This window comes from Onychomys torridus, chromosome X, assembly GCF_903995425.1.
Source record: "Onychomys torridus chromosome X, mOncTor1.1, whole genome shotgun sequence".
In the NCBI taxonomy this organism is placed as follows: Eukaryota; Metazoa; Chordata; class Mammalia; order Rodentia; family Cricetidae; genus Onychomys; species Onychomys torridus.
The window spans coordinates 6,112,439-6,140,409 of NC_050466.1; the positions used below are offsets into that span (position 1 = coordinate 6,112,439).

At 42.9% G+C, this 27,971-nt stretch overlaps 1 protein-coding gene across 1 annotated transcript; it reads left to right on the top strand.

Annotated features, from left to right (window-relative positions):
* Positions 1-3,502: 3,502 nt before the first annotated feature.
* Positions 3,503-27,047, top strand: Atp6ap2 (ATPase H+ transporting accessory protein 2). The gene is made up of 9 exons (XM_036175000.1): positions 3,503-3,676; positions 10,503-10,633; positions 11,823-11,954; positions 17,941-18,036; positions 18,196-18,333; positions 19,513-19,566; positions 20,553-20,702; positions 22,047-22,166; positions 25,920-27,047. The coding sequence occupies exons 1-9, from the start codon at positions 3,637-3,639 to the stop codon at positions 26,109-26,111; spliced, it is 1,053 nt and encodes a 350-aa protein (XP_036030893.1). The 5' UTR covers positions 3,503-3,636; the 3' UTR covers positions 26,112-27,047.
* Positions 27,048-27,971: the final 924 nt, after the last annotated feature.

Genomic DNA, 27,971 nt, shown 5'->3' on the forward strand with positions numbered 1-27,971 from the left:
AAGAGAAGGCTTGCTAGTACAGTGTTTACCTTGCTGAATTCTAACGTCTCTTTGATACCTCAGCTGCAAAGGGGCCTTCAATGTAAAAGACTAGAAAAAAAGGTATCTCTCAAGACAGAGAATGAAAAAGTGAAGTTGACATGTGCACATGTAGATGAATTGCTAAATGGTCTTATTAATAAAAAAAAACACAGTGCCAGAAATTGAGGTTTAAAGCTGAGAGATCAGAGGAATAGGACAAGCCACAAGCCAACCTCACCTCACCTCACCTCACCGACCCTCTGTTTCCAAAGAGACCTACTTCCTGTATATCCACGCCTATATTCCTTTCTGTTCTGCTAACTCATTTCCTCTCTGCCCAGCTACATCACTTCCTCTTCCTGCCAAGCTCTGTCACTTCCTGTCTGTTTGTACAGACCTCCAGATCTTTATGGTTAACTAATGTTGGAGCTGGGCGATGGTGGCACACGCCTGTAATCCCAGCACTCGGGAGGCAGTGGCAGGAGGATCTCTGTGAGTTCGAGGCCAGCCTGGTCTACAGAGTGAGTTCCAGGACAGGCTCCAAAGCTACAGAGAAACCCTGTCTCGAAAAACAAAAAAAAAAAAAACAAAACAAAACAAAACGAAAACTAATGTTGGAATGTAAGGTGTGTGCCACCAAGCCTGGCTCTGTTCCCAGTGTGGCCTTGAACTCACAAAGATCCAGACAGATCTCTGCCTCCTAAGTGATAGGATTAAAGGTGTGTGCTACCATGACCTAACTTCTAAGTCTAATATAGTGGCTGGCTTTTTCCTCTGATCCTCAGATAAACTTAATTGGGGGACACAGATAAAATACCACCAAATGCATGTTATTTTATATTCTAATCTGCTTATAGAATTTTTTTGCTGCTTCTCCAATTAAAATAAATCAGAATGTCCTAGAATTCTTTTAAGAGTAGAAAAGGCTGTGCGTTTCTTTAGGTTGAAATTGTGGAAGCTCTGTTCCATTTTACCTGATTATATCCCTAAATAAGACTCATTTAAAGCCGGGCAGTGGTGGCACACAGCTTTAATCCCAGCACTGGAGAGGCAGAGGCAGGTGGATCTCTGTGAGTTCATGGCCTGGTCAGCTTGGTCTACAAAGTGAGTTCCAGGACCGTCAGGACTGTTACACAGAGAAACACTGTCTCAACAAACAAAACAAAAGGAAATGAAAAAGACTCATTTAGATACATTCCTACTGTATCGGGGCCACCTGCTCAAACCTTTTCTCTGAGTTTCTCTGGAACTTTAGTTGGCTGCCCAGAAATGACTTTATGTTAAATTATCTTTTATTTATCTATTTATTTTGTGGTGTATGTGGGGGGGGGGTGGAGGTGGTTAGAAGTGGTTGTAGCCTCCAACCTTTTTGGGGCAGGGTCTCTCGTTTCTGATGCTATGCTATATACCGCAGTCTACCTGGCCCTGGAACGTGCAGATAATTCTCCCATCCATGCCTCCCATTTTTACAAGAGCACTGGCATGCACACCACCACATCCAGATTGGTTGGGGGGGGGAGGTTTGCATAGCTAGCACCTTCATCAGCCATCTCCCTGGCCCTTATTTTTTTTCAAGACAGGGTTTGTCTGTGTAGTCCTGGCTGTCCTGGAACTCACTCTGTAGACCAGACTGGCCTTGAACTCATGGAGAGCCACCTGCCTCTGGAGTGCTGGAATTAAAGGTGTGTGCCACCACTGCCTGGCTGAAAAAAATGATTTTAAATGATTGAAAAATGGTCAGAATAGTCATGACACAATTTATGTTTTCAAAATAGCTTCTTTAAACATTTTGGTTCCAATATGTTAATTTTACATTCCCAATAGAAAAATAAGCCCCCTCTTTCAGATTTCTTTAAAGTCACATTTGTGCAAGTTCTTTTTTGGACAAAAACACAAAATTGAGAGTTGAGTTTTCTGAAGTTGAGTGGGAAATCCAGACTGTATTATAAATTGAGAGTGGCTTTGGTAAATATGGTGCTTTCTAGAAATGGCATTCTGAGGATTTGCAGAGTATACTTTTGATTCCAGTTCTCAGGTTGGCTAAGTTGTATCTGGAAAACTCCCAGAAGTGTTGCAGCTCTCTGTTCTCCTTCAGTCAGTTCCAAGAAGAAAACAGTCTGTAAACTGAGAATCAGTGAGCCTTCCCCTCTACCACACCTACCGGAAGGTGTGTGCGTTGCAATGTCCCAATCACCTTCAATGGCCCCCATTTGTACTGGATGAATTATAGTTCTGTGTACAAGCCAAGATCCTTTTAAAAAAAAATCTTACTTGCCTAGATTGTGTAAAGCTCTGGGGTTCCATCCCCAGAATTGAAAGAAAGAAAAGAAAAAAGAAACTAAAATTTTAACCTAAAATTTTAGCTCTGTCCCTCTACCCTATCTCTTTTGTCCAACTAAACAGTTAAAAATTCAACCAGAGAAGGCATCCTCCCTTCCAAATATGGTACACTTTTTCCTTAACTGGATCTTTTCTCCTCCTCCACTTATATATTAAAATCATATTCATCTTTCAAGGTCATCATCTGAGGCATTGTTTTCTAACCACAGATGCTGGACAATGTCACTTCTTGCTGTACACCGTAGATAAGAGCCAATGAGGTGCAGAGGGGATGATCCTGGTCTAATTAGTATGTTAGCCCTTATACAGCTTTCTTGAGCACCTTGCTCAGATTAGAAACCAAAGGAGGAATGGAAGAAGTAATTAGTATTCTGTGGGATCACTCCTTGTAGACTGCAGTGTTTGGAGGGAGGGTTGTTAGATACAGCAAGCCTAGTCTACAAGAGAGTTCCAGGACAGTCAGGGCTACACAGAGAAACCCTGTCTGGGAAAAACAACAATAACAACAACAACAAAATCGAAACAGAATAACCAGTTATATTTGACTTTCAGCCAATGGATACTTGTTTTAGTATATCTAAAACAAATATTCCACATACACTAAAAAAAAAAAAGTCCAGATACACTAAAAAATTATTCATTATGTACAATTCAAGCGGGAGTCCTATATTTTAAGCAGCACCTCTACTAGGTGGGCAGGGGTTCCCTCAGGCGCCAGGCTTCCTCCCGGCAGGTGCTCAAGTCTGTGCATTCCGCGGAGCAAAACCTAAGCTGACTCAGCGCTTTCCACAGCTGTCATTCGCAGCAGGAGGGGACACAAGATCGGGAAAGACACACGCCCGGGCTGGAGATCGTCACCCGAGGCTGGACAAAGGGTGCACACCTGGGAGGTACCTTCACAGTGGGCTCTCGAGAACCTGCAATCGGTGGGCTACCTGCTCTTACCGGGGGCCCTACCCTTCATCTCGTGACCGGTCATTGTGGGGGCTGGCGGGGCAGGACAGCCCTGCTCTTAAAACCGTTGACTCCTATTGGCAGAGAATTCCACCCATCACATTAGGCCCTGCCCCAATCGCTGACGTTTCCTCGGCTACGTCTCTCCTGTGTAGCGGCGTAGTTGGCGATTGGCCGAGACCTAGTCCTGGAGTGGCTAAAGGGGTGGGGCCTAGAAATCGGAACCTTCGGGAGCGCGTCACTCGGTAGGGCTGCGGTGCTCCCTCGAGTCCCAGCGTCCCTTTTCGTGTAGCCCATCTCCGCTTCAGCCGCCGTGGCATCATGGCTGTGTTCATCGCTCTCCTGCCCTTGCTGGTGACGGGTGAGCAGCCGGGGCGCACTGCGGGAGGCCGCGGAGCGTGGGGACCCTGGGCGGGCGCGGCTGCGGGCGGGGGCCGCAGTGGGGGCGGCCTGGGTTAGATGGCTCTCTTTGGGGTCTCCTGTTTGTTATCTGGCCCGGGCGCGCGGCCTGGTGGTCTCTGGAGCCGGGTAGGGCCACCTGGGAGGCTCCGGAGCCGGCATCAGCCTTTTGAGGGAAGGCGCGTCGCCGCCGGATGGGACTCTGTCCTCCTGTCTACCGGATCAGTCCTTCCCCGTTCAAGGCCCTTCGGAGGACGGGTTGCATTTCTCAATACACCGTTGAACCGCAGCCCACTACCAAGAAGGGAAGGTCGGCCAACGACTTAGCCGCCTCCGGCTGCTGTTCCCCCAACCCCCACCGCCGCCTCCGTTTCTAATGATGTTAACAACGGATGAAACCTTGCCTCCCTCAAATTTGCCTCCGTCGTATATATACATTTCAGGATGCAAAATTGAGTCTTCGTTTTTTTTATATGATATTTTATATAATTATTTCTTCAGATGAACGCAGTTCAGTATTGATCACAGTTCCCAATTTGAAGGATTTGGACACAAGGGTGTGAGTCATGCTTTTAGGGTCACATGTCAAATAAATGGTAGCTTTCTTAGTAGAACCTAGATTCTCTAACGTAGAACAAGAAGAGTGGAAATGAGCTAACATTTGGCCTGTGGCTTGCGAATCATGTGATAATACGTTTCTTTTTACAGTAATCCTTAGAAGAGAGTTTCCTCATTTCGCAGCTTTAAATCAAGCTGGCATGACACAGGTAGTGTGTAACAAAGCTGGATTTGAAGGCAGATCAGTTGAGTTCCAAGTAGTGGGTATGCTGTGTGACAACTTGGGAGTAGTAGGGTTGATATGGGTTGTAGACAGTAGCGAACAAGAAGTCAAGTGGAGCCTGGGGTGGTGGCGCCCGCCTTTAATCCCAGAAGTCTGGAGGCAGAGGCAGGTGGATCTCAGTGAGTTTTAGGCCAGCCTGGTCTACAAAGTGAGTTCCAGGACAACCGCACAGAGAAACTTTGTCTAGAAAAACCAAAAAAAAAGTAAAGTGGAGAACAACCTTGGAGGAATGGATGTTCTGTGGCAAGAATACCTCAATACCTCACGCCTGTGCTGTGTGAGATGCTGGGAGGTCCTACTTTTGGAATGGGAGCTAAAAGGGATGTTTTTGAAAACCGAAGCTCTTCTCCACCCCTGGAGGTGCCCAGTGTTCCGTGTTAATAGTTAAAATATTTCCAGGCCTCCAAAATGTTAGGGTCTTTTCCTTTCTGTTGGCTCTGGAAAGGCCATTCTGATTTATTTATCAAGATATGGGAATTCTTGAAGTATTTGGTAAGTGCTTGCCACAAAAACATGAGGACGTGAGTCTGAACCCCAGCACCCATATAAAAAGGTATAGTGGTGTGAGCTGATAATCTCAGGGCTGGGGAGGTAGAGACAGGTGGATCACTAGAAGTTCCTTGCTGGCCACTGTAGCTAATGCATGAGCTTCATGGCCCAGTGAGAGACCTTGTCTGAAAAACAAGGTGGATAGTTCCTGAGGAAAGACATTGGAGGTTGACCTTGGATTCCACATGCATGTGTGTATACACACATACATATATATATATATATATATATATATATATATATATATATATATATATATATATATACTCACACACATACATACATATATACTTTGGGAGAATTATTTTGTTTTAATTCAGCTTTCAAAGTTAAAATCTTCCCATTGACACTGTGGTTTAGCTGGGCATTTGTTGAAATTGCGTGTTTTAATATCATGCCTGACATCTTTTGAAGACTTGTCTGGCCTTGAATGCAGAGATCTGTTTGTCTGCCCTCTGAGTACCATTATGTTCATTCAGCTCCGTGACATTTTGAGTCACTGAGGTTTAGGATTTGGGTTCGGTTTTTGTGTGAGATAAAATAATTGTTTCTCTATGTGGTTTGGGCATGCTATCCTTGCTAAAAATGGTCTGGTTCATATAACAATTCAGAGCTTCTGCATTGCTGGGTCTTGTCAGGTGAATATACAGTATTATTTTCCACACTGACTAAGTGTGGTTAGTGGAAAACATCATTAAGGACTCTGATTTCACTGTTTACTCTCAAACAGGGTTAGGGAACTAGAGAGAACTAGGGAACCTGGGCTATGAATACTACATTCTGAGGCATATTTGAAAAAGTTCAGTTACTTAGCCTGGCGAAGACGGACCAAGAATTAACCCATGGAATTTGTAAGAGCTATAATGTAAAGGAGGGAGTTGATTTGGATGACTGATGTCCTTCATTCCTTTTTTAAATTGATTGATTCCAGCCATCACTTATAGAAGCTTACTGCACAAGACGGAGCTCCTCAAGGGAGGGCCATTGACTCTCCAACCCAGACTGGAGAGGCTCAAGGAACTTTCCCCAGGGGAGGCGCCTCCCAAGAAAAATATGTGAAAGGCTGAGGTGGGGAAAATAACCTAGTAGAACAGCATGTGGAGGGAGCACAGGGACATGAGAGCTGAAGAGCAGAGTGTTGAGATCTCAGAAATCAGGTTAGTGAGAAATCCAGGGGATTTTTGGATTTCCTTGCAAGGCCCTAGGGAGTGAGCACCAGCAGGTAAGCAGAGGGGTGAATAAAGAGATTTGTTTGTTTGTTTGTTTGCTTTGGTTTTTCAAGACAGGCTTTCTCTGTGTAGCTTTGGAGCCTGTCCTGGAACTCACTCTGTAGCCCAGGCTGGCCTCGAACTCCCAAAGATCCGCCTGCCTCTGCCTCCTGGGTGCTGGGATTAAAGGCGTGTGCCACCACCACTGGGCTAGATTTGTATTTTGAAAATATGAAGAGAAAGCTGGATCTGAGGGTAGTATGACAGAGTAATAGGCAGCCAACTTTAGCAGACCTGGTGAGGGAACAACCATGGTGGTGGTTGGGGGGGGTTCAGGAAATAATTATGAAAAAGAGCAGCTGAAAGCAGTGGCTGAGTGCTATGACGCTGCAGAAGGATTTAAAGAGGAATTGTTCAAGCGGCTGGGTTGCGGGGAGATGGCAGAGCTCGGAAAGTTAGTGAATCCAGGTTCAAAGCAACTGTTGAATCTAGAGGAGCAGTGAGACCTAGGAGGCGCTGTCCATGGAGTGGTGAGTGTGGAGGCCTAAGACTGGGGGAGACTGAGACTAGGAATCAAAATCTGGGAGCTGGCAGTGGTTGGGTGTTTGTAGCCTTAGGGGTATATGGGCTCAAGTCGGAGCATGATGAAGAATTGGGTTAGTTCTGCTCTTTCAAGTGGAGTAAGCTGCATGATTCAGTTGAATATTGGAAGGATGGACTAGAATTTCCAGGTATGTCTTTCTTTTTTTTTAATCTTTGTATTTTAAATAGGAATGGTCATGTTTTAAACTTGGGTTTGTATCCTGATTACATTGGATTATATTATAGAGGTTAAAATTTCTTTTTAATGTGTGTTTTGTAGTACAGTACAGATTTGTCACCAATTATTGTACACACGTGTACCATATGTATTATATAGACAGGTTGATGTGTGGGCTACTTTCCATTTTTGTGTTGAAAGAGCTGATCTTCAAAGCCTTGTACCACAGCTGTAAAGGATGAACTAGAGAGCGCAGCAGCAGTCAAAGGCACTGGAAGGTGTAAAGGATGAACCAGAGAGCGCAGCAGCAGTCAAAGGCACTGGAAGGCCAGGGGCCTTGTCTTTATCAAGGCCAAGATGGCATTTCAAAGAGGGACTGCCAGTGTCGGATGTGTGGGGAAGTTAGGTGATTAAGGGCTGAGAATTGTGTTTTAGGGTTTGGTGTGCTGTTTCAGTGGTGTGGGTAGAGACTGGGGGCCAAAGCAGGCAGCAGGAGATGAAGCAAGAAAGCAGAGGGGTGAGCTGTATGGTTCCCCTGAAGGGAAGCATATTTGATTTAGAGATGCTTTTGTTTGGACAAGACACTGGTAGAGGCTTTGATGGGTCTAAGTTTAGAATGGCAGCACCTGGGACTTGTTTTTGTGCCCATGAGAGGGGACCTTGGTAGTTCCAGGTGTGACTTCACTCGCTCATCAATCCAGCAGCATTTATGGAGCAGTTGTGTGTCAGGTGCTCTCCTCGGCCTCAGGAACACATGAAATCCCTGACTCCCAGTAGCTTAGATAATACAGGGACATCTTGTTCTGCCTACCTCCCTATAGTCACTTATCTATTGATATGTAGCTATCAAAAAGCTGGATTAATAAATGGTAAGTGAATCATGTCTTGGGTGGATGGAAGAAAGCTGAACAGATTGTTAGACTACTCTTTTCTCATGGCTAGGGACTTTGGGTGAGAGCCAGCAGGTAGCCTGGAATCTCTGGGCTTTCTCTGTGAAGCTTGGGAAGGCTGATCTGGAGACTGACTGGAAGGATGGAAGCCTATTCCGATCAGGACAAGGGATGCTAGGACAATGGAGTGGCTCTAATTGAGGTGGCATTCGAGGGCAGCTGTCTGCCAGGCATCCTCGAGATGTGATGCCTGCGGTGTGCACAAGTCTGGACCAGATCACCTTTCTTCTGACTAAGGGTTTCAAAGCAGTGGGTTAGTAAAGGAGTTCGTGCAGGTGTGGTGGAGTTGTACCACAAAGGTGAGACAGTTGCGTCATGCCAGCTCATGGGGGTTGAAGGCATGGGGTCACTATATCTATATTCCTGCAATGTGTGCATGCTTGGAAAGTATAGGCTTGCCTGTTTCCCAGCCTTTCCAAAGTCAGGCTGACTGTCAAGGTGCCTGAGGTGTTACGCTTGGAATTCGCCCTGAAGGCTCTGTGCAGTACAAACCGAGATATCTGTTGGTTACAGACACCATTCCATTCGGCTACATTTTTTTTTCTCATTTGCCTTCAGCTAAAAGTTTAGAAGTCCTTGCTCTGGCCCTGGGCTGAACTGAAATTCCTAACTGGTCCTACTGCACTTGCACCAGCCTGAGGCCTTTTATTTACTGTCAACACTGCAAAACCAAAACAACAACTCTTAATGCCCCCCACTTCACTCACATAGCATAGGCTCAAGCATGTCTTTCTTGAGGTCAAGAGTAACACTGATGCCTCCCCAAAGCCTCTCTTTCCATACTAGGCCTGGCCAAGATTGCTTTTGGACACAGTTTCTTCCATTAGCTACTTGTTGTTCTGGGTGGTGGCTCTGAGGTGGGATGCTTGCCTTACCTGGGCTTCAGGTTTTGGAGTCCATCCCCAGCATCACGAAGACACAAGAGAACACTCAAACATTGCTGAAGAAGCAAATACTCCATCCTTAGGGGAGCCTGTTAAAACAGCCCCCTTTTCTTCTCGTCCTTGACTTTCACTGTAGGTGCCATACGCTCTCAGTAATTGGTACAGGGTGCCTTCGCTCACCTTCCTGTGTCAACCAAAAACACTGTTCCTGCACTTAGTTCTCTGAATATGGTAACATGTGCTTACAGCGCGCACGCGCGCACACACACACACACACACACACACACACACACACAACACACACACACACACACGATAATTCTCATTTTCTAAGTTGCCTATGAAGTATAAGGAAACGTGCTGTATCCTAAGATATACTAACCTCTAAAGATGTCCTGGCCTGCCGTAGTCTTAGAGTAAAATAAGAATGTCATATATTTGCATATTATAAAGAAGTGTGATGACAGAATAATTCCAGGATTTCAGGTTTCCTTCCCTTTTAGGACCAAGGCTTTGGCTTTTTTGCTTCTTCTTTTTCCAGAGAACTATCGCTGCTTTCTAATTCTTGCTCAGCTGTCATGGTCCCTTGTTAAGGGCCATCTGTAGGAGGGTGTCTACATCAGTAGGTAAACCCTCTCACTCCTCCAAGGCTCACAGCCATCTGAAACTCCAGTTCTAGGGGCATCAGTACCTCTGGGGGCACCAAGCACAAACATGCATTCAGGCAATATATACATGTCTAATAAACAAATACATAAGAATAATGTAAGAGCCAGTGGAAGAGCTGTCGTGGAACACTGTCTTCCAGGCATGACATCATCATGGCAGTCTTGAACCCACAGCAGCTGTAATTAGATGTACAAGATTGGGCCCTTCAACTTTCTGCCATGTACTGTGTAGGGCTCATGAAGCCTTATAAATCCCTGAGGATTTATAGGCAGTTAGCAGTACTGGGGGAGGGAGTCTCATGAGGCCCCACCCATCCCTGAGGAACTATAAGCAGTTAATGGTTGCAGGGGTGGGGGATTTTCTTGGTGTAGCCACTGGTAAGGTACCTGTATACCTGTAAATAATCCTTCACTCACTCTTCTCTCTGCAGATCTTATTAAATTCATTGGTGGTTTCCCCTAAAAGACATGGGACTAGAGACTAGTTAAGAAGAAGGAAGCGGGGAAGTGAGAGGATTATACATCTATAAAAATACCAGAATGAAAGTCATTGTGCAGAGAGAGTTGCTAATTTAAAATTTTAAAAAGGAAATCCCTTGCACTGTGGCCTGTTCCAACAGCACATTTGCACTTTATTCTTAGAGCTCTACTGGGGAAATGGTGGTGATGGTGGGGGACAGCTTCAGTCTGGGACTAGCTGCTTCCATCTGCCGTAGCTCGTGTGCCCGTGCCATGAAGACTTGGGGTTCCATTCCCAGCAGCCCACCCCAGATTTCTTCATTTTACGATGCAGTATTTTGTCCAAACATAACTTAGCATGTTCAGCCAGTGAGGAATGGGGGAAATGTCTTATGTTTAATCAACTTCAAGGTGGATATGAAAGATTTATAATGATGATAATTTGTTTACCGATCTGTTTTCTCCTCAGGTGTTTTAGGGAATGAATTTAGCATATTAAGATCACCAGGGTCTGTTGTTTTCCGAAATGGAAATTGGCCTATACCAGGAGATCGAATCCCAGATGTGGCTGCACTGTCCATGGGCTTCTCTGTAAAAGAAGTATGTGTACTTAAAAAAATGGTTGTAACTGCTTCTAAAACATTTTTATTGATTTCTTCCTATAGTCAAAGATAACAACAAACACACAGGAACATTTGCCACAGATTACAAAACTTTAAAGACTCATTGGTATTTGAGGTAATCTTAGGTAAGTGTTCCTGAAACCAAGTCTTCATATATCATTATCAGTATAACTATGCATTCATCATTGTGAGAACCTTGATGTGTAAGGATGCATCTATCTAGTATGTCAAGTATATTTTTATTTTTAATTGACATGTAGTAATTTACATATTGCAGGTGTGCTATTAATAGGCTGTGTCTTTTTTTTTTTTTTAGTGTAGGAAATAGATTTGTCACAAGTGCTAAAATGTCTACATGTCTTATCTGAGGTCAGAACACTGCAGCCAGTGGCTGTGTTTTTCTAGAATGATGCTCTGCCCTGTAGTCATCCCTGGCTACCGATGGACCTGTAGCAGAGTGGCCTGAATCCATTCACTGCCAAGAGGCCCGAAGCTCAGAGCTTAGGAGGAGGAGATGCTACACTCTCTTGCCACTTTAACTTGGCTGCTGCTGTCATCAGTCACTTCTAGGCTCCAAGCACTCTCAAGACCAACAGCTCTGCTTGGGTACTGCTTGGCAGTTGGGCTGTGGGTACAGCCCATGAGCTCAGGTTCCTTAAAGCAGGATTGGTTGTTGACACTGAAGGGTGAAATTTGTACCTAGTTCTCTACAAGCTTAAATTTGACCAGAAATGGCTGTTAAAATAAGCTTCATAAATAATTATTAGTAAAGTGACGTGAGTCACTGTTAAAGGAATTTTATATATAAAGTGTTTAGTAGAGAACGTTTTGACAGTTGTGACGGTCACTGCAAGGTAAAAGTGATGCTGCACATAAAGGAAAAAATGATGCAGGGGACGAGAACAGCAGTTCATAGTCTGCAAAATGCAAAGCACATGGGGTTGGTTTACTGGCTTGCATTTTTTACACAAAAGTTGTGAGCAAACTTTCCGATAAGAAGAAGGCAGACATCCATGCTGCCGCTTAGGAAATTGTAACCGTTGTTTCAATAAGATGCTTACTTCCCCTTTGAAAGCCCCGGCCAGTGTCATCCCGGAAGCCTTCACTCTGTTATTAGATGTTTCCATACTTGAGAACTAAACTGTTTTGTGCTTTTCAACATTTAGGACCTGTCTTGGCCAGGGCTTGCTGTGGGTAACCTGTTCCACCGGCCACGGGCAACCATTCTGGTCATGGTGAAGGGAGTGGACAAGCTGGCTCTCCCCACAGGCGGTGTCATCTCCTACCCTTTGGAGAATGTGAGTATTTCTTACATTAACTGGAGGCATTGGAAAACTTCCCTGTCAGTTCACATGAATGCAAATGATTTCTATCTAATGGTGTCGATAGCTCCCAAGATTAGTCTTCCTCTCTTGACTATTACCTGTGCAGTCTTATTCCAGTGTCTCCATTGAATATGTGTGTGTGTGTGTGTGTGTGTGTGTGTGTGTGTGTGCGCACACGCACACGCGCATGTAATTTTAGTCTCTGTAACTTTATTTGAAGGCTCTACTATCTTGCTTGTTCTCTCATTTAAAAAATGAATTATATTCTAAACACACCTCTATTTTGAGTGCAACTTCTCTAAAACACAATTTCCTTTTAAATTCTTTTGGAAGTAGTTTCTTTTCACAAAAAAAAAAAAAAAAAAAATCCATGGTGATTGTGCGCTTACTGGAAGTTGGCCATACTCTGTGGAGGAGAGTTCTAAGTTAAGAGATATGCCTCCTGTTACTTTTCTATTGCTATGATAGACTACCATGACCAAGGTTTTGGAGCCTGTCCTGGAACTAGCTCTGTAGACCAGGCTGGCCTCGAATTCATGAAGCCATGAACTAGCCTAGGTCTAGTTCTCAGCTACACACACACACACACACACACACACACACACACACACACACACACACAGCCATGCACTAGACCACAAGGCAGACCTGAACACACAATAAAGAACCAGTGTCTTTATAATCACAGCCCTTGGGAAGCTGAGGCAGGAGGAGTGCTGCAAATTTGAGGCTAACCTAGGCTACATAGTGAGTTTGAGGCAAGTGTGGGTAGCATAATGAGATCCTGTTTCAAAGACCCCAAAACCCCATGTATTTGGACCAGCACGCCCTTTCCCTGTCCACTTCCCCCTCGGTCCTGATAACACATCATGCTGCTCCTGACTTCTGTGAAATCAGTGAGATGGTGGTATTTGCTCAGCACCAGGATTAGTTCAGTTAGTATAATGTTCTGACTTACCCATGTTGTCACAAAAGACAAGTCTCACTGTGTGTCTGTCACCCACTGCCTGCCTCCCCCAGCCCTTTGAGGGCTCAATGGTATTTCTGTTGTGTATATGTGCTACATTTTCTCCTTTTTTCTGTTTCAGTACTTGCACACTAGGAAAATACTCTACCACTGACCAATGCCCCCAGCCCTAGGACATTTTCTTCATTCATTTTTATAAAGACGCTGTGTTTGCTTTCATAGCTTCACTATTGTGACTGGTGCTGCATTGAATGTGGGAGTAGAGTAGGTTTCTTTAGCATACTGATTTCTGCTTCCTTTACATATGTGCCCAATGGGCTAGAGAGATGGCTCAGTGCTTAAGAACGCTTGCTGCTCTTGCAGAGCACTGGGTTCCGGTCTCCCACCACTCACATCAGGCCACTCACAACTGCTTGTAACTCCAGTTCCTATACCCTCTTCTGGCTTCGTCAGGCACCTGCACACACATGTTACACATACATACATTCAGGCCCCCCCCCCACACACATACACATAAAATTAAAAACATAATAAATAACAAACCTTTAGATATATCTCTAGAAGTAGCATTGCTGGAGCATGCTTTAGTGATATAATGCACAGAAGGATCGTGATTGTAATCAAAATATTGATTGGTTTGATTTCTACTGCTGTGATAAACACCATGACCAAAAGAACTCCGGGAGGAGCGGATTTATTTCAGCTTATGGTTGGCAATCCATCATGAACCAGGGCAAGAACTCAGGGCAGGAGCCTCAAGTCAGCAACTGAAGCACAGGGCATGGACAACACTGCTCATTGGCTTGCCATGGCTTGCTCAGCTTGTTTTTTAGACAATGAATGCAGGCCCACCTGTCCAGGGGTGGTACTGCCCACAGAAGGCTGGGCCCTCTCGTGTGAATCACTAATCAAGAAAATGCCAGAGGTGGGTGGATCTCTGTGAGTTCAAGGCCACGCTGGTCTACAGAGTGAGTTCCAGGACAGGCTCCAAAGTTACACAGAGAAACCCTGTCTCAAAAAAGCAAAAAAAAAAAAAACAAAAAAAAAACAAAAAAAACAAAAAAAAACAAAAAACAATCAAACTGAAAATGCCCCACAGACATGCCTAGAGGCCAATCTGATGGTGACATTTTTTTTCAATTGAGGTTCCCTCTTCCCAGATGACACTAGCTTGTATCAAATTATCAGAACACTAACCAGCATAAATATAGTGCGAATTTTAAAGTTGTGTATCAGCTTTTAAATGTTTTCACCACACAAAGCAGAAATCTCATCATTTCTATTGTGAAGCAGAGAGCAAGCACAGAAAAGCAGTGATTGTATAGTAGAAAGCTAGGCTGCAGAAGTGATTGACATAGTCCTAAGAATGAATGGTCACTGGCTTGGTACCACTTCTGCAGAATTCTCATGTAACCTTTGGAGGTGGAGGGATTGAAACAGTGTGGATGGGGCAGAGAGTGGGCTGTGGTTGGCGATATGGGAAAGCTAATTTCATTTTTGGTAGTGGATGGTAAATGGATGTTGCCTAAACTAGAAAAACCAAGATGAGGTGATGAAAATGTTTACTTTAGAGAGAGTGATAAAAACAAAGAGGCCATTGAAGGGAGTGAAAACCTCACAGGAGTGGCAATGAGAGGCAGGCGGAGGCCAAGAACTGTTTCTCCTTCAGCTACACTATGCAGCTCTTGAACAGCCATTTTTTAAACAAGGACAACGTGGTTGCAGTACGCTCCTAAATACTTGATGAGTTGAAGAGAAAGGAAATCACCAGCAATGTCGAAATGACTTAGAACTGAATAAACGTTCCGTACATTTAAAAACTGCAAGGTACAGTTGAAGTGGTCCAAAGGGGAGCTGACAGCTGTGAATGTGTGTGGCCGCCTTTAGATCTCTTGCATGAGCTAAAGAAAGCAGGAAAGTTTTCAGAGTAAATGCAAGGAAAGTGGAAAGAGAACAGTGAAGATCAAGTGGTACATTCTTTCGCCAGGTATTGCTGTAATTTATTATGTGATTTCTTTGAAGATCACCACATATTTCATTTATGCATAAATATGTAAAATCCAGAACACCATTTAAAGTTTAATAGCATAGATAGAACCCCAAATGTGTTTTTTGAGACAAGGTCTCATGTGGCCCAGGTTGGCCTTGAACTCTGTGATGCCAAGACACTCACCACCAGTGTATATGGAGCTAGGAATTAAACCCAGGGCTTCATGTACACTAAGCTCTCTACCAACTGAGCCCCACCTACACTAAACATTTTGAAGCAGACTGCCTCACTTTACTTGAGAAGGAGCAATAACAAGAGTTACTGTATTGAGTGACCTTGATCAGCTACTCGTATTTTCTTGGAAGAAAATGGGGAAAGACATAGAAGGCTCAGAGCACAGAGCCCACACAAACTACCTTTGAATTCTACTTGGCATGGCTTCCTTTTGTCAGCTAGCTCTTATAGTTTCAAGTGATACTGATGGAGAAATTCTTGGACAAACATGCATAGCTGTCTAAAACAGTGTGAGAAAACAGTTGCTATAATCCAACCACCCAGGCTTTCCACTCTCTGAGCTTAGTAGTCTATATAATTATTTTTCTTCCCAATCTAATATTTAACTCATTCATTAGCTTCTCCAGGTTGATTGCTAGGGGCATACCCTTCAGTCTTCAACTTTCCTGACCCAAATGCTGGTCTATTAAGCCAATGGTTCTCAACCTGTGGGTTGCGACCCTTTGTGGGTCACCTAAGATCATTGGAAAGCATAGATATTTACATTACGATTTGTAACAACAGCAAAATTACAGTTATGTAGTACCAATTAAATAATTTTATGGTTGGGGGTTCCCACAACATGAGGAACTATACTAAAGTATCATGGCATTAGGAAGGTTGAAAACCACTGTAATAGGTAAAATGAGGTAGGCACATTTGTGTCATATGTGTTCCCACCCAAGCCTGAGGAGGTGAGCAGTGTGTTCACAAAAGGCAGGCACTTGCAGAGGCTGGTGACAACATGATTTTGTAATCTTGATTGCTCTTCCTCCTCTCCAGTTTCTTGTGACCTCATTTTAGAAGTTTGGGAAGAGTTAATATGCATCGATTCTATGACTTGAACGTGTGTGTTCGAGTCATAGAGTCCTGAAATTGATGCCTTTGGTGTGGGAGTCTGCCGGACTCCAGCTCCGACCTGCTCCCACCTTTCAAAGAGTTCTTAGGTGCAAGAGAGAGGAATGAGAAAATATCAGATAGAAAGATAGACCTAGACAATGAGGAGAAAGACAGAGACACAGGATAGCTTTGGGAGGGTCAATACCCAGCTGCCCAGAGTTTTATTCAAAAGGGCTTTTTATAATATACCAAGGGGAGAGGCAAAAGACCTCCCCCTTGCAAGATCAAAGCACCCTGTACAGCCAAATGTAGAAGCTTCCAAACACCTGGTAACCATGCCCATGGCCGAATCATCCTATCATGCAGCCCTACTGGATAAAACAAGCTCAGATTCTGTGACCTTGAGTAAGGTCTCACTAGAGAGCCTCTGGACCACCACTGGTATTTCATCTTATAAGGTTTCTTTACTTACCTTCATTTCTTCCTGCACTGCATTAGCATTCATTTGCTGCTTATAGACAGTGACCTTTAAGTAGTAAACAGAACTACTGGAAGAAAAGTCACCAAGATATCTCCATTAAAACCAAAGCACACTGGGTACAGTGTAATTCAGACACTTAGGAAGTGGAGGCAGGAGGTTCGCAAGTTTGAGGCCTTGTAATGAAGCTACAAAATAAGTTTGGTGCCAGTTTGAAATAGTGTAGGGCAGAACAAATGTGGCATAGCTTAGTTGTCCCCATTTTGGTTACCCCTAAAGGTAGAGGTGGGTGCTTTGGGGGCTCTGCTGGTGTTTTGTGCCTAAATCTAGTTGGGCTAGGAGAATGTACCTATTTGTAAATGTTTGCTAATGTCTTTATCCCAGGTTTTAGATACTGTATCATATGTATGTTGCACTTTAATATATTCAAGAGGCTAGAGAATGGCTCAGTAATTAAGAGCAGTGGCTGCTTTTGCAAAGGACCTGGGTTCAATTCCCAGCACCCCATGGCAGCCAGCTTACAATCATCTGTAATTCCAGATTCAATGCCCTCTTCTGGCCTCCTCCAGCATTAGGCACACAAATGGTACATAGACATACTACAGGCACAATACCCATATACATTCAATAATAAAATAAATTCAAATTAAAAAGCAGCTCTTGGGGCCAGCAAGAAGGTTCAGAGAACATGTAAGCCTGGCAACCTGAGTTCAGTCCTTGGAACCCATGTAAAGGCAAAATTCTCTACCTTTACATATATGTCATGGCATGTGCACACATACAAGCACACATACAAGTAATAAGTCTTTTGATAGGGCTAGGGAGATGGCTTAGTAGGTAAAGGTAAAAGATAAAGACCATAAAGTTGGGTGAGTAACAAGGAGGATACGATCTGGGAGGAGTTTGGGGAGGGGGAAAAACATGATCAAAATATATTATGTGAAAAAAATCACAAAAAAAAATTGCTGGTGATTCAGTGGAGCCATAAAGAAGAATGAAAAATCATGTCATTTGCAGAAAAAAAAATGAGTAGAACAAGAAGTGGTTGCATTAAGCGAAACAAGCCAGACTCCAAAAGTGAAATATTACATGTTTTCTCTCATGTTGAAAACAGAATTCAAAAAGAAAAGAGACATCCAAAAAAAATAGTAGAGTGACTAAGGAAGGCCTCGGGGAAAGAGAAGGGAGGGTGAAGGATGGTAGAATGGTAGAAGATGGATGGCCTCGTGTTCAAAGCATATATGGAAGCATGGACATCATGATAAAACCCATCAGTTAATATACAAACAGTTACTATACATCAATAATAATGTAAAATGCTTGTTCCTCCGGGGCTCCTTGCTTATGCTGTCTGGATTTTTCTCTTCATTTTGTTTCACAAACTAACTGTACTTTTCCTCTTGCATTTCAGGCAGTTCCTTTTAGTCTTGACGGTGTTGCAAATTCCATTCACTCCTTATTTTCGGAAGAAACTCCTGTAGTTTTGCAATTGGCTCCCAGTGAGGAAGTAAGTAACAGAGTTTTTATTTAACTTATAAATAAAGATATAAAGAAGTATTATTTCATGACAGTTTTAGAGTGTTATATGAAGAAATCTATACAAAGTCTGTGTGTTGAAATGAATCCATAGCAGGCAGTTAACCAGAGTTCTGGATTCTTCTTGTAGAGAGTGTACATGGTGGGGAAAGCAAACTCCGTTTTTGAAGACCTTTCAGTCACATTACGGCAGCTACGTAATCGCCTGTTTCAAGAAAACTCCGTTCTCAACTCTCTTCCCCTCAATTCTTTGAGCAGGAATAATGAAGTAAGTAGTTGAGTTGTTGAGTGCATAAATGAATGCCATTATTAAATTCCCATTCCACATGCTACTCGAAACTGTCAAGACTGAAAGGTGTAGAAAATGAAAAATTAGGCACAGTTACTGCTGGAGTGCATTCTTCCTTCTCTTGGCATAGTGTTCATGAACAAACACCTTTCTCTGGGTTGCACTTTTTTTGCAGGGGTCGGGTTGGTTTTTCAAGATAGGGTTTCTCTGTGTAGCTCTGGCTGTCCTGGAATTCACTCTGTAGTCCAGGCTGGCCTCGAACTCACAGAGATCCACCAGCCTCTGCCTCCCTAAATGCTGGGATTAAAGGCATGTGCCACCACCACCTGGCATGTAAATACTTTTACATTTTCATACCAGTGTTCCCAGTTGATCCAGACAAGCCACAATCCAGTCTTCTTGGTGGCTGGTTGAGCTGTGTAGACCTGGTGACCTGATGCCATTATTCATAGCCGTTGCTAATATGGAGTCACATTTTTCAGGATATTGCAGGAGAGAGAGAGATGGGTTTTTTTGTTTGTTTGTTTGTTTTTTGGTTTTTTTTTTTTTTTTTTTTGAGATACGGACTCACTATGTAGACCTGGCTGGCCTGGAACTTCCTGTATAGATGACGCTGACCTCGAATTCACAGAGATCTGCCTGCCTCTCTTTCTTGGGTCCTGAGGTGAAAAGGGCATGCACCACCACGCCTGACAGCCATCCCTACTTTTGGCTCTTGTCCTTCATAGCTATTACGGGTGGCCAGGAACCACCATTCTCAAGTCTCTGCTTTGGAAAGTGTTCAAGGCAAGAAGTAAACTGGTCCACTTGTAGGATCTTAAGATAGTATAGGATCCCTTGGTCCCCTGAGGGCAAACCACATCAGTGTCAGTGCTCAGGCACAGTTCCATCAGAAGAGAAGTAGTGTTAAGTGGTGGTCACTGTACTAGGGAGTGGCCATCACCTGTTTGTTACCAAAGAATGTTTTCCTGGTGCTGGCCCAGGGCCTTGCACATACTAAGCAATTCTCTACCACTGAGCTGCCTCAAGTTTCAATTATAGTAAACCTACCAAGGGGAGGGAAATAATATAAATTGACTTGATTGGTATTCGTAATGTGTTGTACTTTACTTGCTAAATGGCGGTACAGCTCTCTAATGTGTATCTTGGTCTCTGAAGGCTGACCTGCTCTTTCTTTCTGAACTGCAAGTGCTCCGTGACATTTCAAGTTTGGTAAGTAGGCTGCTCGAGCTTTCAAGTTCTGTCTGGTTCATCTCTGAGAAAATCTTTCAATGAAAAGGCCAGCTGAAAAGTTTAAGCATGCCCCAGATTTATGATCCCATGACAACTGAGAAAATGGTGGTGGGGTGGGAATGCTGAGTTCTGTCCCATGTTAGTGGTCCTTTCTTTTGCATTTCTGCCTTCAGGAGAGGCCATAAATCCTCAAAGAACATAGTCCTGGGAATGAAACTATCCTGCTGTAGTTTTGCAGTTTGGCCATCTACTACTCGTCAGACACTGAGACTTCATTCCTATACCTATAGCTATTGATCAAAAATTGGAACAACAGTTAGGGCGACTAATAGCGTCAACCAAGTGGAAAAGGAAAAAAAAATCTACAAGTTATCTTTTGGTGAATACTTTTTAAAATCATCCTCATGACTGAAATGGATCTTCTTAGTTGTCTGCTAGCTTGTGAAGTTGTTTCCCCGAGCCTTTTTATCAGGGCTTGCTTCAAGAAGTTAGAAAGCTTAGTGCCGGAGGCCGGTGAGGTCTGGGAGGGTATGAAGGAGGGAGACTGGTTCAGCAATTCTTGGCATTATATCAGTCCAACCTTCATGCTTTATATCATACTGCTTCATGCCTTGTCTCATATACAAGTTTTGTTTATTGGTTTGTTTTCACTTTTGGTTTGTCCAGACAGGGTTTCTCTGTGTAGCCCTAGCTGTCCTGGAACTCACTCTGTAGACCTTGAACTCAGGCATCTTCCTGCCTGTGACTCCTGAGCTCCGGGATCATGTCTAAGTTTTTAAAATTAGGCAACGAGATTTGTATTTGATTGATCAGAAACCCGTTTCAGGAAGTTCTCTTTGCTGCCGTGTTAAACTGGTTTTGTGATGCAGTGTACTGCGGCGGTTCTGTGGCCGTCTTGTTTACTCCAGTGTACAGCCTCACTTGGTTATGTTTAGCATCTCATTTCTGTTACCTTTTGTTTTAAGTTGTCTCGTCATAAACATCTAGCCAAGGATCATTCTCCTGACTTGTATTCACTGGAGCTGGCGGGTTTGGATGAACTTGGGAAGCGCTATGGGGAAGACTCTGAACAATTTCGGGATGCTTCTAGGATCCTTGTGGATGCTCTCCAAAAGGTAAAGACCAGTGTTACTGGTATAAGAGAGGTTGGTGTGTGACCATATTGAAGCCGTTTCTTCTTTCTCTGTGTAAGAGCAGAACTCTGGGTCTCACACATGCTAATCAAGCAAGTGGTCTACCACTAAGCCACACCCTCAGTCCTGCTGAAGTTTTACTTGACTTGTTTTGAAGGTTCTCTAATTATTATGTATAAGAATAGTGTAGGGGTCAGGTTGGGAATATAGCTCAGGGTTAGAGTGCTTGCCTAGCGTGTGTGAGGCCTAAAGTTCAAGTCCCAACACCACCATCACAACAAAAGAATGGTGTAGGATCAGAGGTGTATATAGGGAGAAGGTGTGGTAGCATATGTCTATAATCCCAGCACTTGTAGATAAAGGCAAGGGAATCACAAGGTTGGGGCCTCCCTGGACTTCATGGTAAGACCCTGTCTCAAAAGATCAAAATCAACCAATCCTCAGTCAAAACAAAACAAAACAGGAGCGTGTGTGTTGAGATGTCTCTCCAGTGCTAACCATGGCAGTGTTGTGTGTTTGTGGACTCTGACACTACACACAACCTCAAGCACACCATTTCAACCACTCTGCAGTCTGTCTCAGTGCTGGTAAGTGGATTCATACACTATGCAAAACTGTCACCACTGTCCGCCATAGAGTGTTTTCATCATCCTCATCTGAAATGTTCATTAAGCACTACGAGCTAATAAAGTTGTCCATGATTAACCAAAGACCACTTGGACAGAGTCCTTCATTTCCCTTTCTGCTTTCATTCCCAGATCTACATGCCAGCAAGTTCAGTCTCCAATTTGATTTAAATATTTGAATGTATATTAAAGTTTAACTCTTTACTGAATATTTTAACATAAGCAAACCAGTAGTAAGGCTCTCCTGTTTTAAACGCTGTAATTAAAGCTTATACATGTTTGCATTAATAGGTATTAATATTATATACTATGCAATTATTTGCAAAGCTACAAATAATTTTAACAAATATATATTTGTCCAGTCACAAAAAATGATCAGTATGTGAGGTAGTGTATATGTTAACTAGCTAATTTATCCATTTCACAATGTATATATATTTTGAAACAATACTTTGTATATGATAGTCTGTAATCAATAATATAACAACTATCCACATAGCATTTCAATAATTTCTAAGCATAGAAAATACTGTTCCATTTCATGTAGGAGTATAGAGTTTATAATCTGTAGAAGTTCTAGAACCAGTCCCCAGTAGATTACCAAGGAACAATTTTATAAAATTTTCTTAACCAAAAATACAAATGTAAACAAAATGTATGTATTTTGCTGTTTATCATAATGTCAATAACTGACTTTCAGTTTGCAGATGACATGTACAGTCTCTATGGTGGGAATGCAGTGGTCGAGTTAGTGACTGTCAAGTCATTTGACACTTCCCCTGTGAGGAAGTCAAGGACCATCCTTGAAGTAGAAGAAGAGGTGAGTATGTTTTTAGATCCTGTTTTAAATCTGTGAGATTAACTTACTTTAAAGAATAAAACCCTGTGCCAGTGGTGGTGGCGGTGGCACACGCCTTTAATCCCAGCACTTGGGAGGCAGAGGCAGGAGGATCTGTGAGTTTGAGGCCAGCCTGGGATACAGAGTGAGTTCCAGGACAGCCTCCAAAGCTACACAGAGAAAAAACAAAACAAAAAGAATAAAGTTCTGGGCTACTGGCAAGATTGCTCAGTGGGTTCAAGTCTCAGAACCCACATGATAGAAAGAGACAAAGGGACTCTTGGAAGTTGACCTCTGACCTCCATACCCACACACAAACATGCAGACACAAAATAAATAAAATGTAATTAAAAACTTAGAAATCCTGGAGCCTGAGGGTGGTGGTATAGGCCTGTAATCATAGCACTTGGGAGGTAAAGACAAGAAGAGGCTCTGGAGTTCCAGATCATCCTTGACTACATAATGAGCTTGAGGTCAGTCCTGCCTTGATAACCTCCCTGCAGAAAACAAAACAAAACAAACGACACAAAAACAAAGGATGAAATTCTATATTACTATAGATGACATGAATGAGTAGTTAGTAAACCAGTGAAGACTTAGCCTTCCCATTCAGCTAGGTTTGTGCTTCTGCTGGCGATCCTAGGTTCCCTGGGCTTGCTGTCAGGTAAAATATAAATTCTTGAGCAGGTAGTGAAAGGAAACCTGTCTATGCTGGCAAGATTATTAATGTCAAGGTGCCATCAGAAGTGAATGCAAGGGGATAATGTGCCTCTCTCCACCTATGGATTCTGCTTTTCTAGAGAGACGTTACTTTTGTGACCCAGTCCCTCATTTTTCAGGGACCCTTTGCATATACCTCTTTATAATTTTGATTTAGCTTATCAGTATTTCAGTGTGGATGTTGCTTTCTTGCTTTGACTAAAAGTACATAGAGCAGCAGGCGGTTCTCAACCTGTGTCACACCCCCTTTGGAGATTGAATGACCCTTTTACAGGGTTTACCTAAGACCATTAGAAAATACAAGATATTTACATTATAATTCATAACAGTTATGAAGCAGCAATGAAAATAATTTTAAGGTTGGGGTCAGCACAACATGAGGAACGGTATTAAAGGATTGTAGCATTAGGAAGGTTGAAAGCTACTAACATAGAGGGTCAGAGAGGAGCTGGATGGCCATGGTAAAGTGTGTGTCTGGTACATGGTCTCTTACACACACGTACACACACAGCCTCAGCACACTTGGCAGTGATGGGAGAGCGGTGCAGGTGCTCTGTTGCAGCACACAGCTAAGAATGTTACGAGCCTGGCATGGCAGTTCACACCTGTCATCTCAGCACTTGGCAGGTAGAAGCAGGAGGATCAAGGACTTAAGAGCCATCTTCAGCTACAGAGTAGATCACAAGCTAACCTGCGCAGGGCTACATGAGACTTTATCTAAGAAAAGTGAAGAAGATTAGCTCCACCACTTGCTGCCGTCAGATACCCTGCCATTTGTATACGTTCCCCTTTGGACCCGTTTACAGGGTCCCCCATGCTCAGTCTTAAGGATCAGTGTGGGGGTTGGAGTACAAAAAGCTTTATATAGCCAGTACCAATTTCAGACAGTCCAGAGATGCCTGGCTGGAGATTGTTGCCTTCCAGGTTGAGCTGAGATGGAAGGGTATCTGTTTAAGACTGTTTGAGTATAAAACATGGGGAAGGCTAATTGACCATAGAGTTCAGTATAGCTTAAGCGACAAACATCAAAATTAGACCCCAAGAGCATCAAATAACATGGGTATGACCCATAAAATAACACTTAGAACTGATTAGCAAGATTGCATATATTTTGGGTATAAAACATTCCTTGGAATATTTCAGTTTGGTTGGGCACCTGTTATCAGGGTCCATCACTCTCCTGCATTCATAGTACCCTTAACTGTATACTGGTGTCTCCAACTACACAGAGGACAAGAGGCCCCCATGTGAGGGTTTTTCTGAGTGTGTGATGGTTTCAGATTAGGCTGTAGTGAGGATTGTGCAATTCTATGCACTACATATACACTCAAAATGGATGTGGAAAGGAACTGATTTAGTAAATGTACATAAATACAAGAAACAGGTGCTTGACAGTGTAAAATCTTTTGTGTCAACTTTGAGCTCCCTGCAGGAAAAGGCACCTATCTGTGAGCCTGTCATCTCCTCTCTTCAGTTGAAATCAGTCTTCTGTTACTTTAAGCAGTGGCAAGAGTTTAAGGAACTAAGCCAGGCATGAGGGCACACAACTGTAGCCCCCAAATTCTGGAGGTGGAAGCAGGAGGATTGTAAAATCCAGGCCAGCTAGGGCTGGAGAGCAAGTCAACCATCTCAACAAAAAAAAACCCTTTGGTTGTATGGAACACTTGCCAACTGTCCACAGGCTCTAGATTGGTTCCTTAGCACTGGAAATGAAAAATGAAAGCAGCAGCAGCAGAGCAGTTTAAAGTCTTGTCTCCTGAGTCTGCACAGCAGGCCAGGGGAGGGAGTGGTAGGAACACTGCCAGATACCCGCCCTCGTGTCTCCCACCTTGGCTCTGCTTCCAGCTGGCCCTACCCACATCATCCTCTGCACTGTCATCCGTTGTCTTTGTTTTTGTTTTTCAAGACAATTTCTCTGTGTGGCTTTGGAGCCTGTCCTGGAACTCACTCTGTAGACCAGGCTGGCCTCGAACTCAGAGATCTGCCTGCCTCTGACTCCCAAGTGCTGGAATTAAAAGCATGCACCACCACCACCACACCAGGCTAAGTTATCTTTATTTATAAGGCAAATCTGATCTTGTCAGTTACTTCCTGCCTGAAATTGGTCAGTGGTGTCTCATTGCTTAAAGGTTCAAGTCCAGATGCTCCATAGCTTCCCTAGTTCCAGCTTCATCTCCAGCCATGGTCCTGCTTTTGAAATTTTTTAGCCAGAGTGAATGATGTGCCCCAAATGATACCTTTCCCAGAATAAATTCAGCTTTTCAGACAGTGTAGACAAGGAATTGATCTTCATCCCCCAAGGCCTGGCGTGCACACCACTTTAACATGGACAATCCAGTTGAAACATCATGTGTTTTATGTCACTACCTTCCTTCATGGTCTGACTGTAGATGTATTTATTTATGTTATTTATTTGTTTGTTTGTGGCAGGGTCTATGTAGTCTGTAGACCAGGCTGGCCTAGAACTCATAGAGATCCTGCTGCTTCTGTCTCCTGAGTGCTAGGATCAAAAGTATGCTCTACAATGCCCAGCCTATTTAGTCTTAAACAGTGCTTCAATTTACCCAGGTTTGAATTCTGTCCGAATGGAACCACACTTCATGCATGTTTGGGTGTTCTGTGCTAGTGTCAATTTTTAAAATATCATGGAGCAGAGTCATTTTACTGCTCTATGCCCTATTGTCTGAACATGCCACAGTTGTCCATTCTGTTGAAGATATTCTTCTACATGTCTCTTGGTACAAATAGAGAAGGTTTGTTGGAGGCTAGGCTTACTGGATCACAGGCTCTGCAAACCTTCGAAGTTGGACTTCCTTCTGTCTGTTGGCAGCAATGCCAGTGTCTTCTCCAGGAAGCGACCCATTCTTGCCTCCTCCAAGGTTAGATAGGTAGCTTTTACTCCACTTGGGAATTCCTAAGTGTCTGTTAGACAGCAAATCATAGACATTAAATCAGAATAATTCTTCTAATCTGAAAATTCTTTCCTCTTGATATTTTTTCCTTTCTTCATTGTAGACTACCGAAATTCCCTATAATCTTGCATATAAGTATAATTTGGAGTATTCAGTGGTTTTCAACATGGTACTGTGGATTATGATCGGCTTGGCCTTGGCTGTGATTATCGTCTCTTACAACATTTGGAATATGGATCCTGGCTATGATAGCATCATTTATAGGATGACAAACCAGAAGATTCGAATGGATTGAGTTTTCCTTGTGCTAGACTTAGACAGCAGGTTTGGTAATTGGTTGTTCTGTTAAAGTGTATCTTTTAGTGTGGTTTAAAGTAAACAGTATACCTTAAATTTATTTTAAAGAAAACATAGATTTTTGTTCTGTATTTTGTATGTGCCTGTGGTTTCTTTAGAGTGATTTATAGTGTTGACACAAAATGAATTGTGATATAGATTCCATAATATGCTCAAATATTGTTGACATAGCTATTTAATATTGTAATTTCATTCCATTTAATACATTTGGAAATATGCACTGAAAGAATTGTAAACCACTTAGAATAGTTGTGTTATTCATGTTGGAGAATGCACTGGGTTTCTCAGAGAAGCTTTTAAATGCTTGAGTTCCTTGCACAGCATAGATAAATCTTAGTTGAACTGTTATTCACTATGAACCATTTGTAAATGTCTTAATCTGATGTAAATATCTCTGAGACAGGAGGGAAGATTTTTAACTAAGAGTAGCCCAAAAATACTGGATATGCTTATACAATCGCTTAGTTTTGGAAGTGTGTGTGATTGGCAGGCTAGCTGTTTTTAATCTCTTCTGCAAGTTTGGTGATCCATGTGGTTTAGTAGACATATTAAAAATATTACAAATACTATGTTGATTTCAGAAGAGAATAGCTTTGTGGAGTATAGATGCTTGTAATTAGATATACAAAAACAAATCTGTGGGGGATATCTTGAAGCATGAATATAAAGTATTTTTATTTCCCTAACTTTCCCCTGTGAAGTTACTCTGGTTTGTGTGTGCTACAGCTTCATTCTGTAGACTAGTAAGTGGAGGTGGAAATGGACCAATGTCTATATAAGGTGACAAATAAAGTTAATGACTCAAAAGCTGTGTCATTGCGAGTCTAAACTCATGTTTTCAAAAGCAAATTAAACAGGCTGGTAGTTCACCGGAGCTGGCTGTTGTATTATCTGAAGGGTTCATACTGTTTTCTACATTTGCTTATTCTCATTGCCTCCTGAGACTTTGTACCAGCATAAGGAAGGTATTTTAATTCCATTCTTGTTATTGAACTTGTGCGACATACATGATAAATTCACACTTGACTATGTAGGAAAGGTTTCAATTTTCCTGTAGCATTTTAAAAGATGAACAAGCAATTGGTTAGAAAATAAAGAGCCTTCTAAGGTGAGGAATTATGGTTACAATTTTGTTTCCTAAAACACGTGTATTTGAAATTTTAATTTCATGTTTGTATTATGTAGCAGAAACCTCCCAAAACCCTCCTTAGTTTAGTTGTAGCTGATTCTGCATCTTTGGAAACAATCATCATCTCATTTCTAGACAACATTGAGCCTGGCAGCTTTGAAAAGGGACAGTATTTATTTATTTTGTTTTCTGTCACTTACTGCCCGATGTTCTTGACAGTTATATGGTAAATTTCCATTCGGTGAAGGAAACAGTTTTCTTTTTGCCTTTCATCGAAGTGAAGGGCTGGAGAGATGGCTCAGTGGTTAAGAACACTGCCTGCTCTTCCAAAGGTCCTGAGTTCAATTCCCAGCAACCACATGGTGGCTCACAACCATCTGTAATGAGATCTGGCGCCCTCTTCTGGCCTGCAGGGATACATGCAGACAGAACACTGTATACATAATAAATAAATAAATCTTTAGCCGGGCGGTGGTGGCACACGCCTTTAATCCCAGCACTCGGGAGGCAGAGCCAGGCGGATCTTTGTGAGTTCGAGGCCAGCCTGGTCTACAGAGTGAGATCCAGGAAAGGCGCAAAGCTACACAGAGAAACCCTGTCTGGTGGGGGGGGAGTGAAGTTGATAGTTTCATGGAGAGACAGTCAACACTATTCGAAAACCACACAAGT

Excerpts from the sequence above, each read along its gene's own strand:
- Atp6ap2 (XM_036175000.1), top strand. The coding sequence starts at position 3,637 with ATGGCTGTGTTCATCGCTCTCCTGCCCTTGCTGGTGACGG. Across the intron at positions 10,634-11,822 it reads TGGGCTTCTCTGTAAAAGAA|GACCTGTCTTGGCCAGGGCT; the intron begins GTATGTGTACTT and ends TTCAACATTTAG. Across the intron at positions 11,955-17,940 it reads TCTCCTACCCTTTGGAGAAT|GCAGTTCCTTTTAGTCTTGA; the intron begins GTGAGTATTTCT and ends CTTGCATTTCAG.